The sequence below is a fragment of the Alligator sinensis genome, unplaced genomic scaffold, assembly GCF_000455745.1.
Source record: "Alligator sinensis unplaced genomic scaffold, ASM45574v1 scaffold7_1, whole genome shotgun sequence".
Classification (NCBI taxonomy): Eukaryota; Metazoa; Chordata; order Crocodylia; family Alligatoridae; genus Alligator; species Alligator sinensis.
The window spans coordinates 875,290-887,306 of record NW_005841843.1 but is presented as its reverse complement, the minus strand read 5'-3'; the positions used below and the strand labels follow the sequence as shown (position 1 = coordinate 887,306).

The following is a 12,017-nucleotide window of genomic DNA, read 5'->3' as shown; positions in this document are numbered from 1 at the left end:
CCCTTTGTCTCATTTATCTGCTTCTACAGCGAGTTATCTCAAAATGATCAATACTTTGTCTTACATTACAGCACCACCGAGGGGGATTCAGTGCTTGAGTCTCCCAGGTACTGATGTTAATATAGTATTTCTTCAGATTATGCCTTCAAAGTGTCCCTGAATCTCCTCTCTTGCCCATCTCTATAGCAGTGAGCTGGCTATAACTTCTTGATTAAGCTGATACAACTGCAACAATGGATGTGTGTGGCATAACATAACCCATATAATGGTATGAATTTTACAAGTGAATACAGCTTTTTTTTTTAAATCTAAAGATAAAAGACCAAGCACAAAGTTAGTTAAATCAAAATTGGACCAAATATCCCAGCAGGAAAGAGCCCCCAAATCATTTCTGCATTTGAAGGGAGTTTGTGACACACTCCCATCATAGTAGATTTAAAACTACTTCCCCCTACCTGAGCTAAATGAGCCTTTTCTCATCTGAAAATTCCTTTACCCTAAGTTTGAGAAGACAATGTTTATCATTAATGATAAGCAATAAGGAAGCTTAAAGATACTATGAAAATCTGCCTCAGAAGATACAGTGATATATGGGAATGAGGAATTCTGAAAATGCTGTGTACTGTGTTGTTACTTAGAGAATGAGTCTCAAACCAGCAGCTACCAGATCAGAATTCTGGTAGACTGGGAACACTTAATTTGTGTGGAATGAAGAGCAACTCCATAGCTACCCATCCTTCCTCCAGCAATCCTTCCTTGCATTTTATCTCCTGCCAAGGGAATATATTAGTTCTTGATAAAGAATGAGTACTCATTGGAATCAGGTTTTATGTTCAGACTTGAACGTAAAATACATTAAAAAAAAAAAAAGGAGCATTAGAAGCTCACCACATAAGCTCTAGTTAATTATGATGTGCAAGAAACTGATGCCCCAGCTCACAACATAATCAGACTAAAATACCTTTTTCTTGTTCAAGCAGCTGGCATCTTGCACCTACTTCTCTACTGAGTTTAGACGACTCCTCCTCTCTGGCTTTAAGGGAATCCTTTAGGATTACAGTTTCCTGGTCCTTCTGCAGTAGTATCTTCTCCATATGGACAACTTCTAGTTTGTACTTCTCTACCTCTTCTGCAATAATGCTGTAGGAGAAAATCCAGATGTCTATCACCAACGTATTTTTAAAAAATATTGTTTATGTACCGGCACAATATGCAACAGGATGGATTAATTTAAATCAGAACTAGCAGTTGAACTAGGATTTAGATTAAAAACCCTGTCAGTTGATTTCAATCAATTTTAATCTTGTTTTTATATTTGCATTTTGGTTATTTTCCTCAGGACATTTTTAATTTGGTAACTATTAAGACATGCTGACTTATAATTATATGTATCAGCTATAATGTAGTAGTATATCATGTTAAAACACATTACTATTATACACATTTATTTAAAGCAGTTATATAGTTGAATACTTATTCAGATCCTTATTTTACATTTGTATTATGTTCAAAATGGCAGCTGATTCATTTCTTAGTTCTATAGAATTCGCTTGTGATTTGTGCCAAGACATTTGGAAGGAACTAAAATTCAGTTAAAATTAATTCACATCTTTAAGTTTTCAGTTGCCTTAAATGTATTCAGTAAGAAAGATATCCAGAAAATTTAAAACAAGCTGCAGTTAAGGCTCCTTATGATTTCAATTAATTGTTTCTATACTTCAAGACTTGTTTTAGAACAACAGGGCTCATCTTCTCACTGCATTTTTATTCAGAGACTAAAAAGAAAAACAGGTCTTTATTTTTTCAGTCATGACTAACCTAGTGGAAGCAAAATATTCTCTTTTCACTCTGTATGCAGAATAGGCTACTGCAGGAGTTGATTTGCTTGAAACAAATTTGGATCAAGTATTTGGTTACTGATTTTTGTTAGCTGTTTCTTGACTTAACAACAAATAGCACATTTTAAATACCTAAGCCATAATATAGGTTGTCATAAAGAAACAACATTATTTCAAATGAAACCAAACTGATTTGTATCCATCTTGTTTTGTACTATGATGCTACACCTGTTAGTCCAACTAACTAAGCTATAGAGTTGATACCTCCCTCATTCCCCACCCCAGGGAAGAAGAATCACAGGTTTTACAGCATTCCTCTACACCAAGTTGTGTGGCAGCACTGAGTTATACCCCTCCTCCAACGAGACTAGATCCATCTCAGATTTACTTCTGAGCACCTTTGTTGCTTCCAAAACTCATACCGTTAGCCCTTAAATAAGGGTCATGAAAATGGGATGGTTTCTCAGCAGATGAAGTTTCCTTGACCTAGACACCAAACTCTTTCTAGCATATGAAGGAAACTGAATAATTTCTGCAAAGGTAATACTGAAGAGAAGAAACCTTGTTTAACTTGAAATATTTCAACACGTTTAAAGTTCACAAAACTAAAGAAAAGGACTAAACTTTCTATACAATTATTTGATGATCCTTTCTTATGGAAGGGAAACATATGCTTATTTTTTGTGCAAGTTAATCCATTTACATATAAAATTAAACATTTAGTCTCAAGTCTTTAAATGATGCTTAAATTTTGTTGATATTTTACTTGTCCAGCCAGACTCTAAGCCACATAGGTTTGTTACCTGAGTTCTGTAATATATTCCAAGAGTTTCTCAGTATCAGACTTTTCTTCTATCTTCTCTTTCTCAGAGGCAGATCTGAAATAAATGTAGATAGTGTACATGTATGACAGCTGTCAAATATTTAGGAGCAGCTCAAAGCTCAAGACAACTTAAGACTAGAGCATTCTCTACCTATGTATTTCTAATATTATGATAGCCAAAAGGTCTCAAACCAGACTACATCTACAAGGACACCAAAACTGGCACGCGTTCAGAATGTGTTGGGAGTGACAGAATTTCTTTCCTCAAAGTCAGGCAATTCTCAGAATGCCTGTGTACATTCCCCATTTTACTGGAATGGTGGCATAGGGTACAATCAAACAATTCACGCGAAGTTGCAAAGAAACCAATAGCTCAGCCACATATTGAACTTAGGGTTGGAAGGGACATCAAGAGGTCATCTAGTCCAACCCCCTGCTCAAAGCAGGACCATCTCCAACTAGATCATCCTAGCCAAAGCTTCGTCAAGCTGGGTCTTAAAAGCCCCCAAAGATGGAGATTCCATTACCTCTCTGGATAACCTGTTCCAGTGTTTACTACCTTCCTAGTAAGACATTCTTCCTAATATCCAACCTAAACTTTCCTTGCTGCAACTTGAAATCTCTAGTTTGGGTCCAGTGCCTAACAAAATTAAGCCATCACTCCTATGTAACCACACATGCTAAGCTTGCTTTAACTCCTGCTGTTAGACAAAGGGCTACCTACTATATATATGTATGTATGTATGTGTGTGTGTGTGTATATACATATACACACACACACACACACTCTAACACAGAAAGCGTCCACACACACACACACACACACACACACACACACACACACACACACACACACACACACACACAAAATTACTAGCCCAATACCTCCCTGTGTCAACTAAAGGTAATCTCTCTCTATGTGTGAGAGACAGCGTGAGCGAGCGAGCCTTTAGTTGACAGAGAAAGGTATTGTGCTAGTAAAGGAAAGGATGCTTTATTTGATATGAGCTGGAAGACATAGTATATAGGATAGCTTGTCCTTTAACAAAAAAAAAAAATCAAGATAAAAGGGACAGCAACTATTACCAGTATGTAAAAATATACCTACTATTAAAATTAGGCCCACCCTGAATTGGTAGGGGTGCACAGGCAGAGATTTTCAGAGCCAATACCGATAGCCTATTTTTAAGGAACCATATTGTCTGATACCAATATGATTTCTGATAGCCAGCCCGGCAGCGTGGAGAGCTGCCTCCAGCTGGTAAGTCTGGTATGGTGGAAGGGGAGGAGGGAGGGAGGGTGTGGGGCTGGGGCAAGTGCTGCCCACCCAGGGCAGGTGCAGCATGGAGCTGCAGCGCATCCAGCACTCACCCAGCAGCTCTCAGCACTTGTCTGGGAGGGCGCGGGGGTGCATGTGCTCCTGGATCTGCACAGGGCGGGCTGGTGCTAAGCCAAGCTCTTCCCAGCAGGGTGGGGCTATGGAGAATTTGTGGCTGCAGCTCCTTCTCCCCCCGTAACCCTTTCCCAGCGCAGCCTCCCTCCCCACCAGGAAGAGCTTGGCACAGCCCCAGCCCATCCCGTGAAGATCTGGGGAAACGCACCTGCCAGATGAGTGGCAGAAGCCGCCAGACCAGCACCTCCCAGATGAGCAGTACACAGCAGCGGAAGCTGGCCCCCTCCTCCCAGCACCCCCCAAACCATGGGTCTGTGCTGCACCCACCCGGGCAGTGCTTTCCCCAGCCCCTGCCCCACATCCTCCCTCATTGTGGGGGCCTTGATCTGCCCGCTAGCCCCTTCCCTCCTCCCTCCCCTTCCACCACACCAGACTTACCAGCTGGAGGCAACTCTCCAAGCTGCCAGGCTGTGTTCCTCGCCGCCTATGTTACGCTGCGGCTGCGCGCATGCACGGGCCATTTATCAGGCAAATTATCATTGGTCTGATATGGCTGACTTCTGATATAGTAAGTTTTCTTTATATCGGTGCTGATCCGATATCGGACCAATGTATCAGTGCACCTCTATGAGTTTGTACAACTACTCTTTTGGTATCAAGGTAATACAATTACTAGCAACTAGTCAAACTCCCTGGTTCGAGTATCTTTCCCTCCCCTGAGCAATTTCTGAATGCCAATTTATTGCCATATCATGGACCTACCATTAAGTATAAGAAACAGCAATCTGAGTGAAATCTGAAGATAATTATATTTTTTAATACTTACAGCTTTTCTTTCAACTGTGCTACTTTTCCTTTAGACTGCTCTAGATTCTTCTGGGCTGTCTGTAGCTTCATTTCCATGTCTTCCTGCTTTGCAAGTACATTCTTAAAAAGTGAAAACAAAAACAATAACATATTGATTAATAAATGTAAAGGAATTTACAGTGTAAAATGTAACCAGCAAGTTACATTACTCAGGTACAGTAGAAGCTTATCTAGCTCACACCAAATGCAATTCATCATTATTCAGAATTTAACACTAATGAGAACTGCCTATAGCTGTGCCAAAGTAGGACTTCTAACTCAAAATGCCTATGAAGCATCAGGCATCCATTAACAGTTCCTGCAACATATGGAAAAAGTGACAAAAAAAACTGTCAAACCACTAGGCACCACTTATTTTGGGAAGTAGCTAAATACAAAGAAAATCTAAGCCTCTGCACTACTGGGATTCCATTCTTGCTTCTGGTATAGATTGCATTGCAAATCTTAGGAAGCTACTTAAACTGGATAGTTTTACATTTCCGTATAGAAGAGAGTAGGAAACCTCCTCCTGCAAGGGAGTTAGAAAAGCCTATCACGCTCAAGTAATTTGTAATTCATTTAGTCTACAGGTCACCCTGTTTTTTTGTTCCAAGAGAGATCAGTGTCAGCCATTTCATTACTGTAACTTACCTTATTCTTTGCATCCATTTTGGTCCTGAGTTTCATTAACTCCATGCAAAGGCTGCTCATTTTCTTCTGTGTACCATCTTCTGAGAACTTGATTAGAGATAATAGGGAAGTGTTTAAGTTAAAATTAAAACAAATTTACATGTTCGTTTATTACAGTCTTCTTCTGCATGTAGTCCCTGGTACTGATGTTCCACTAAGAGAATAGGCACATTTCTTGCTCCTAGTTTCATAGTTTCATAGTTGGTAGGGTCGGAAGGGACCTGAGCAGATCATCAAGTCCGAATCCCTGCCATGGCAGGAAAGGAGTACTGGGGTCAAACTAGCTTTTTCCAAAGCTGGCTTAAGCTGCAAGTGAAGAACAGCACATAGTACAATTGCTTTAAAGGGCAAGCCATGAGCAAATGGCTACATGGCTATAAACTTTGATAGTATTTCTCATTTAAGTCATGCAATGTAATGAGAGAGTTCTATGAAAGTTTTTATATTTAACCAAGTCCATTTTTCATACTGAACTTAGATAGGAGTATATCACCTTGTGAGGTCTCTTCGAGCCCTACTTCCCCATGATTTTAGCTAGCCCGCATTGCTGGCATGGACCTTGCTGTTAAACCTGAAGCAATAAATTCAGAGTATTCCTAAAACTAGAGTCAACACAGCAAGTAATCAGTCCTGATGAGTGACTTTCATTATAGTCAGCAACATTTTTGACTGGATTGCCAAAAACATCTCAGCCTCCACCCATGCCTTGACTGGGCATGCCAGAGGCAGGCAGTGAGGGAGCCAAGGGGTCCGGTCCTCATTGCTGCTGGCAGATGCATACACACCTACCTGCAAGCTGGCAGCAAGGGAGGGGCGGGGGTTGTGCTGCCACAGGCCCTTCCAGGCCATGCATCCCAAGGTACACGTGTGCAGCCACTGGTGCCACAGAGGTGGTACCAGGGCTCTGGACTCTGGTGCAGCTATCTGAAGCCTTCTCACCACCTGCTGTAGCTGCCCAGAGCCTGGGAGGCTGCAAAACAGATGCACTAGGCTCCAGAAACCAGGCTGGGCTCCATGGTGGCAGCTGCACACGTGCCTTGGGCCACACAGGCAGGAAAGGGCCCGGGGCACACTTAACAGTACTATTGTGTGTCACCCTACTGCATCCTCAAAAGGATCAAGGCAGCCCAGGGTCCCGTGGCACCCTGATTAAGAACCACTGGTTTAGAAGTGGGTGAAAATCCTAGCTCCATAAATCCTGAAATGTAGGGCAACTTTCTCAAGTAATTTCAGTGGAGCCAGGATTTCATTTGCTACTTTGTAACCTTATACCTGCCTTCCCTCATCTCTACTTCATGATGAACTCTGCCAGCCTGCTGAAGAAAAAAGTATTCTTAAAAGCATTCATCGGACGTCTCATTTTTTGGAATGCAGACTTGTTATACACCTGCCCCGCAGGCTCAAAACAAACACATTGATGTAATTACACCTAAACTACCCCAACCTTGTAACTGGGATTAAGGTACATGAGAAAAACAAGGACAAGTGAGTGAGCGAGCACAACAGAAATGTTAAATTAATTTTGTTAGTCTGCATTAAGCTCCCTTTAAATGTGTAAAATGTTGCTGCAAAGGGGAGGAGTTAAAATTGTTCATGTGCAATGGGAATAGGACAAGTAGCAATGGTGTTAAAAATTGCCACAAGGAAGATTTAGGTTGTTATCATGAAGTCCTCTCCAAGATAGTTAAGAACTTAAAAAGATTACCTATAGAGGAGAAAGTTAGATAAGCAACCTCCACAAATATTTTAGTAGAGCTGATCTTGCCTAAGAACAAAACAAAAGACTAGATGACCAAGGTCCTTTCTAGGCCTTTGTTTTATTTTGTTGAAGTTATTAAAATTCCTACTGTGTTGCCATGTAGTACCACAGATGAGCACACTTCATTCATACAGATGTATGCTTCCGTTTGTGAACTCTTCCACCTTCTACTCCCCACTAAGAGATAAGGCCCACATGCAGAAGAGACTCAAACATATTAACAATGCTTGTGATATAGATACAGATTCCTGGCACAGGAAATTATTAAATCTAAACAACAGTCCCATACAAACAAGCAGCTACTCAGTGGTGATGCATAGGGAGGTGCACGTGCACCTCCTGACAGCCAGTGCTCCCTGTTTAGGTGACAGACAGGGGAGGACAGAAGGAAGCACTGGTGCCCCCCTGCGAGCACTGGCTGGGGAGTGGGGGTGCCAGGAGAAGTGCTGTTGGCGGGAAGCATGAGCGGTGTGCCTGGTGGGTGCAATAGGCTGCAGAGGGATCCCACCCCCCATCGCTGACTGGCTGCTGCAGGGGCACGTGGTCCCCTGACTCAGGAAGCACCAGTCACCCATGCAGCTACTTATTCTACTTACTTTTGATTTTAGTAGTTCATTGGTTCTTGTTAGCTCAAGAAGTTGCTTTTCAAGCGAAGCAACGTTAGCCAAGAGAGATGTTTTCTCGCGGACTGCAACAGTCAATTTTGCTTCAATCTTCGTGAGATCCTCCTCTAGAGTCAGAAGCTTTTTATCCTGCTCTCCACGTTCTTTCACTAATCCACGAATCTAAAATGAGTTATTTCTGAGTTATTTTTTCCACAGTTAATATTTCCAGTTATGCGTGTTCTGTTCTCATTATCCCCCAAGATGTATTCGTTTTTACTGTTAGAAAGATCAGGTAATGGACACAAAGCTGAAGGCACTTCACTTGTCTTTAAACTCAATAGATTTTATATCCTTAACACTTCAGTAGCTTGGTTTTCACTATCCAGATTGTGAAATTTATTTCACCTAGTAAAAATGTAGTTAGTCTTGGCTCAAAACCTACAGCATGGGCCAAAATGCACTTCTGGAGCAAGCGGTAGGAGGATATTCTTTGCTAACCTGACCCCCCGCTCATAACGTTTCAGATAGAGCCTGATATTAATGGGAAATGTTTTATTGCTCCCAGCCTTACCAAATAATTCTGAAGGGATCTCAAGCTTCAGCAAGTGAATAGTACATAGACTAGAAGCCTTTGAGTTCTCTAGAAAGAAAAGATTTCAGCATGGGATTCATTTTCATTTATATGAAAGGCTAGTTGCAAGAGGCAGCATCTCAGAAGGCTCCAAAGAAAATTAAAGTCAGCGTTCAGTTGATTTGCCCCACAAGTAGTTTTTACTCAGAGTTGATAAACATTTGCTCAGGAAATTATATACAGCAATTCATCAACTACTTTGAATTTAAATCAGACGTAACAATAAATAAGAGATCTGTTGGTAGTTTTTGTTTCTTACATGGCATTTCATTAACGAATACACACATTATGCTCCCTCCCACCACATTCCCTCTTAAGTTATTTGTTCATACCTCTCTCTCTAGCATCTTCTGCTTTCTCTGCTCTTTCAAAAGGGCAGCCTTCTTTGTAGACTTCAGGACTCCACTAACTGGCTTTGGAAAACAAGGTAAGTTTGAGAGGATATTTGAAATGAGCTTCATGATGCACAAGGAAATTTCTGCAAGGAATTTAACACAGAAACTAAAAGCATTGAAGTACTAACTTTCCTAAAGACACCATTCAAGTAATTAACCTGTAAAGCCTTTTGCCACAATATCATTAGGCCAAAAGGACAAGGAACTATTAAATAGGATAGCATGCAGGAGAACATCTAGTATTATACTACAGAGAAAAGCATTTGACAATTACAAATCTTCATCTTTGAGCAACCAAAAATAAGCACAGACCATTTTAAATTCAGGTAGATTTTTCCATTGCAAGGTTTTTTGGACATTGCTCAAAATAAACTATTAGGGGTAAATGTGAAAAATGGCAAGCATGAACCAGCATAAAATAAATAAAATTCCTTATGACTGTTGATTCATGCATCATATAGAAAGCCTAAAGCTCCAGTCTTGTTTTCAAAACTTTCCCCGTGCCAAAAACACTTAATTTACTAGCTCAAGTTTAAAAAAAAACCCTGCACTTAAAATCACCTATTCTCTCCCCTGTGGCATAGCAATTTGGTTTACACAAATGGATGTGAACACGCATAACAGACTGTTATAAATGTTGTTTAAATTGCAAGTGTACAGTTGTACAAACCAGTTTAGAACAGATTAAGCTTGCCTGAATGTTTCAAAAGTACACATGGATTTTCAGGTATTATTTTGAACTGATCCTTTGAACTGGTCCACTGTTTTGTGCAGAAATGAAGCTTTGTGGTGACTAGTTTCTGCTCAATCCTCCAGGCATTCCACACTGTACCCCTAAACCTTGCATGGTAACTGGCTGCTCAGGAATGCAGCGAGAACTCTACAGACCCAACCTCTATTGACTACTCCTGACCACAGTATCGCAGACTGATCTTGGGAAGAGGAACCTGAAGCAAGCCATTTCCAAGCATTTGGAAAAGAAGGTGATTAGAAACAGTCAGCATGGATTCACCAAGGGCAAGTCATACCTGACCAATCTGACTGACTTTTATGACAGATGACTGGCTCTGTGGATGTGATACACCTTGACTTTAGCAATGCTTCTGATACAGTCTCTCACAACTCTCTCTCAAACAAGCTAAGGAAACATGGGTTGGATGAATGGATTGTAAGGTGGATAGAAAATGGCTGAATCATTGGGCTCGGAGGGTAGCAGTCAGTGGCTTGATGTCTAGTTGGTAGTCAGTATCAAGTGCCCCAGGGGTCGGTTCTGTGGCTGGTTTTGTTCAATATCTTCATCGATGACCTGGAGATGGCAGTGAACCTCAGCAAGTTTTCAGACTACACCAAGCTGGAGACTTAGTAAATAAGATGGGCTAGGATTCAGAGAGACCTTGACAAAGTTGAAGATTGGACAAAAAGAAATCTGATGAGGGTCATTAAAGACAAGTGTAAAGTCCTGCATGCAGGACAGAACAACCTCATGCACTGCTACAGGCTAGGCAATGAACTGACTAAGCAGCAGTTGTACAGAAAAGGACCTGGGGGTTTCAGTGGACAATAAGCTGAATATGAGTCAATAGGGTGCCCTTGTCACAAAGAAGCCTAACTGCATACTAGGCTACATTAATAGCATTGCCAGCAGATCAAGGGAAGTGGTTCTCTTCCTGTATTTGGCACTGCTGAGGCCACATCTGGAGACCTGTGTCCAGTTTTGGGTCCCCCCACTACAGAAAGGATGTAGACAAATTAGAAAGAGTTCAGCAGAGGATAATGAAAATGGTTAGGGTCTGAGGCACATGACTTATGAAGAGAGGCTGAGGGAACTGGGCTTATTTAGAGGCTGGGGGAACTGGAGAAGAGAAAGACTGGGGTGGGATTTCATAGCAGCCTTTAACAACCTGAAAGTTGGTTCCAAAAAAGATGGAGCTAGACTATTCTCAGTAGTGGCAGATGACAGAACAAGAAGCAGCAAGGGACAGTTAGATTAGATCTTTGGAAAAAAAAAAAACAACCTCTCACTAGGAAGGTAATAAAACACTGGAACAGGTTACCCGGAGAGGTTGCAGACACTCCATCCTTGGAGGTTTTTAAAACCTGGCTAGACATATCCTTGGCTGGGATGATCTAGTTGGAGATGGTCCTGCTTTGAGCAAGGGGGTTGGAGGTCCCCTCCAAACTAAATTGTCTATGATTCTATTCTTAGACCTTTGCTTCTGGGGGCACAGAGGCTAGGTGTTCTGAGACACCCCACACACTAAAGAGAAGCAGCACCTGAACTGCTGTTCACTGCCTGCTCCTTCCCAAGAAGAAGCATGCAGCTCTCCAGCTCCAATCACCCACTTACTCAGGCAACAGTGCAAATAGTGGCATAGAACAGAGGTTCCCAAACTGTGGTACACATACCCCTGGAGATATGCAAGACATCTCTGGGGGGTACATGGGAAAAATTGTGTAATAGATTTAATTTTCATTAAAATAATAATTAACATTTAAGGGATTAAAACATATGCTGGTAGGGGTATGCAGGCAGTTGGCAAATCTGGAAGGGGGTACACAATAAGAAAGTTTAGGAACCTTTGGCATAGCAAATAGAATCTTACCACTGTTCCAAGAGAAAGGAACTTTCTTCTAGGTGTGGGAGAAGGCATATTTTCACTATTCAGATTCTGTTGATTTTCCATTGTCCCTGAACAGAAAGTTTTATCAAATTAGATTAGAAGCAAACCATTGGGAGCGGGGGGGAGGGGAAAGGACATATTTTTTGAGTTCATCCACCTCAAATCCCAAGTCTACTTATTTTTACTAGTCTACATTCAGCATGTGCATACACCAGCCTTATACTTCTGGGCACTACAAGAATCAGATCGGTCCTTCCAATGGGTAGTCCATTCTAAAAGTGTTGTTTTATTTTTCCCTGCCCATACTCACACACTGCTACACTGCAATGAGGTGATAACTTCAAAAGAAAAACAATTACTGCAAATACATTACACTAAGGGGTGGTGGAGGCAGGGTGGGAAGAAATCAGTGAAGC

The 12,017-nt window shown here is 41.4% G+C and overlaps 1 protein-coding gene across 1 annotated transcript in view; it reads right to left on the bottom strand.

The window, feature by feature from the left end:
- Positions 1 to 12,017, bottom strand: part of HMMR (hyaluronan mediated motility receptor) — a 27,609-nt gene that overhangs the window by 14,035 nt on the left and 1,557 nt on the right. Inside the window, exons 3-9 of the mRNA XM_006015701.3 lie at positions 11,584 to 11,669; positions 8,918 to 8,998; positions 7,946 to 8,134; positions 5,552 to 5,638; positions 4,881 to 4,981; positions 2,642 to 2,716; positions 962 to 1,140 (exon numbers count right to left, since the gene is read on the bottom strand). Of these exons, the coding sequence (XP_006015763.1) occupies positions 962 to 1,140; positions 2,642 to 2,716; positions 4,881 to 4,981; positions 5,552 to 5,638; positions 7,946 to 8,134; positions 8,918 to 8,998; positions 11,584 to 11,669 (798 nt within the window). The remainder of the gene's footprint in view (positions 1 to 961; positions 1,141 to 2,641; positions 2,717 to 4,880; positions 4,982 to 5,551; positions 5,639 to 7,945; positions 8,135 to 8,917; positions 8,999 to 11,583; positions 11,670 to 12,017) is intronic.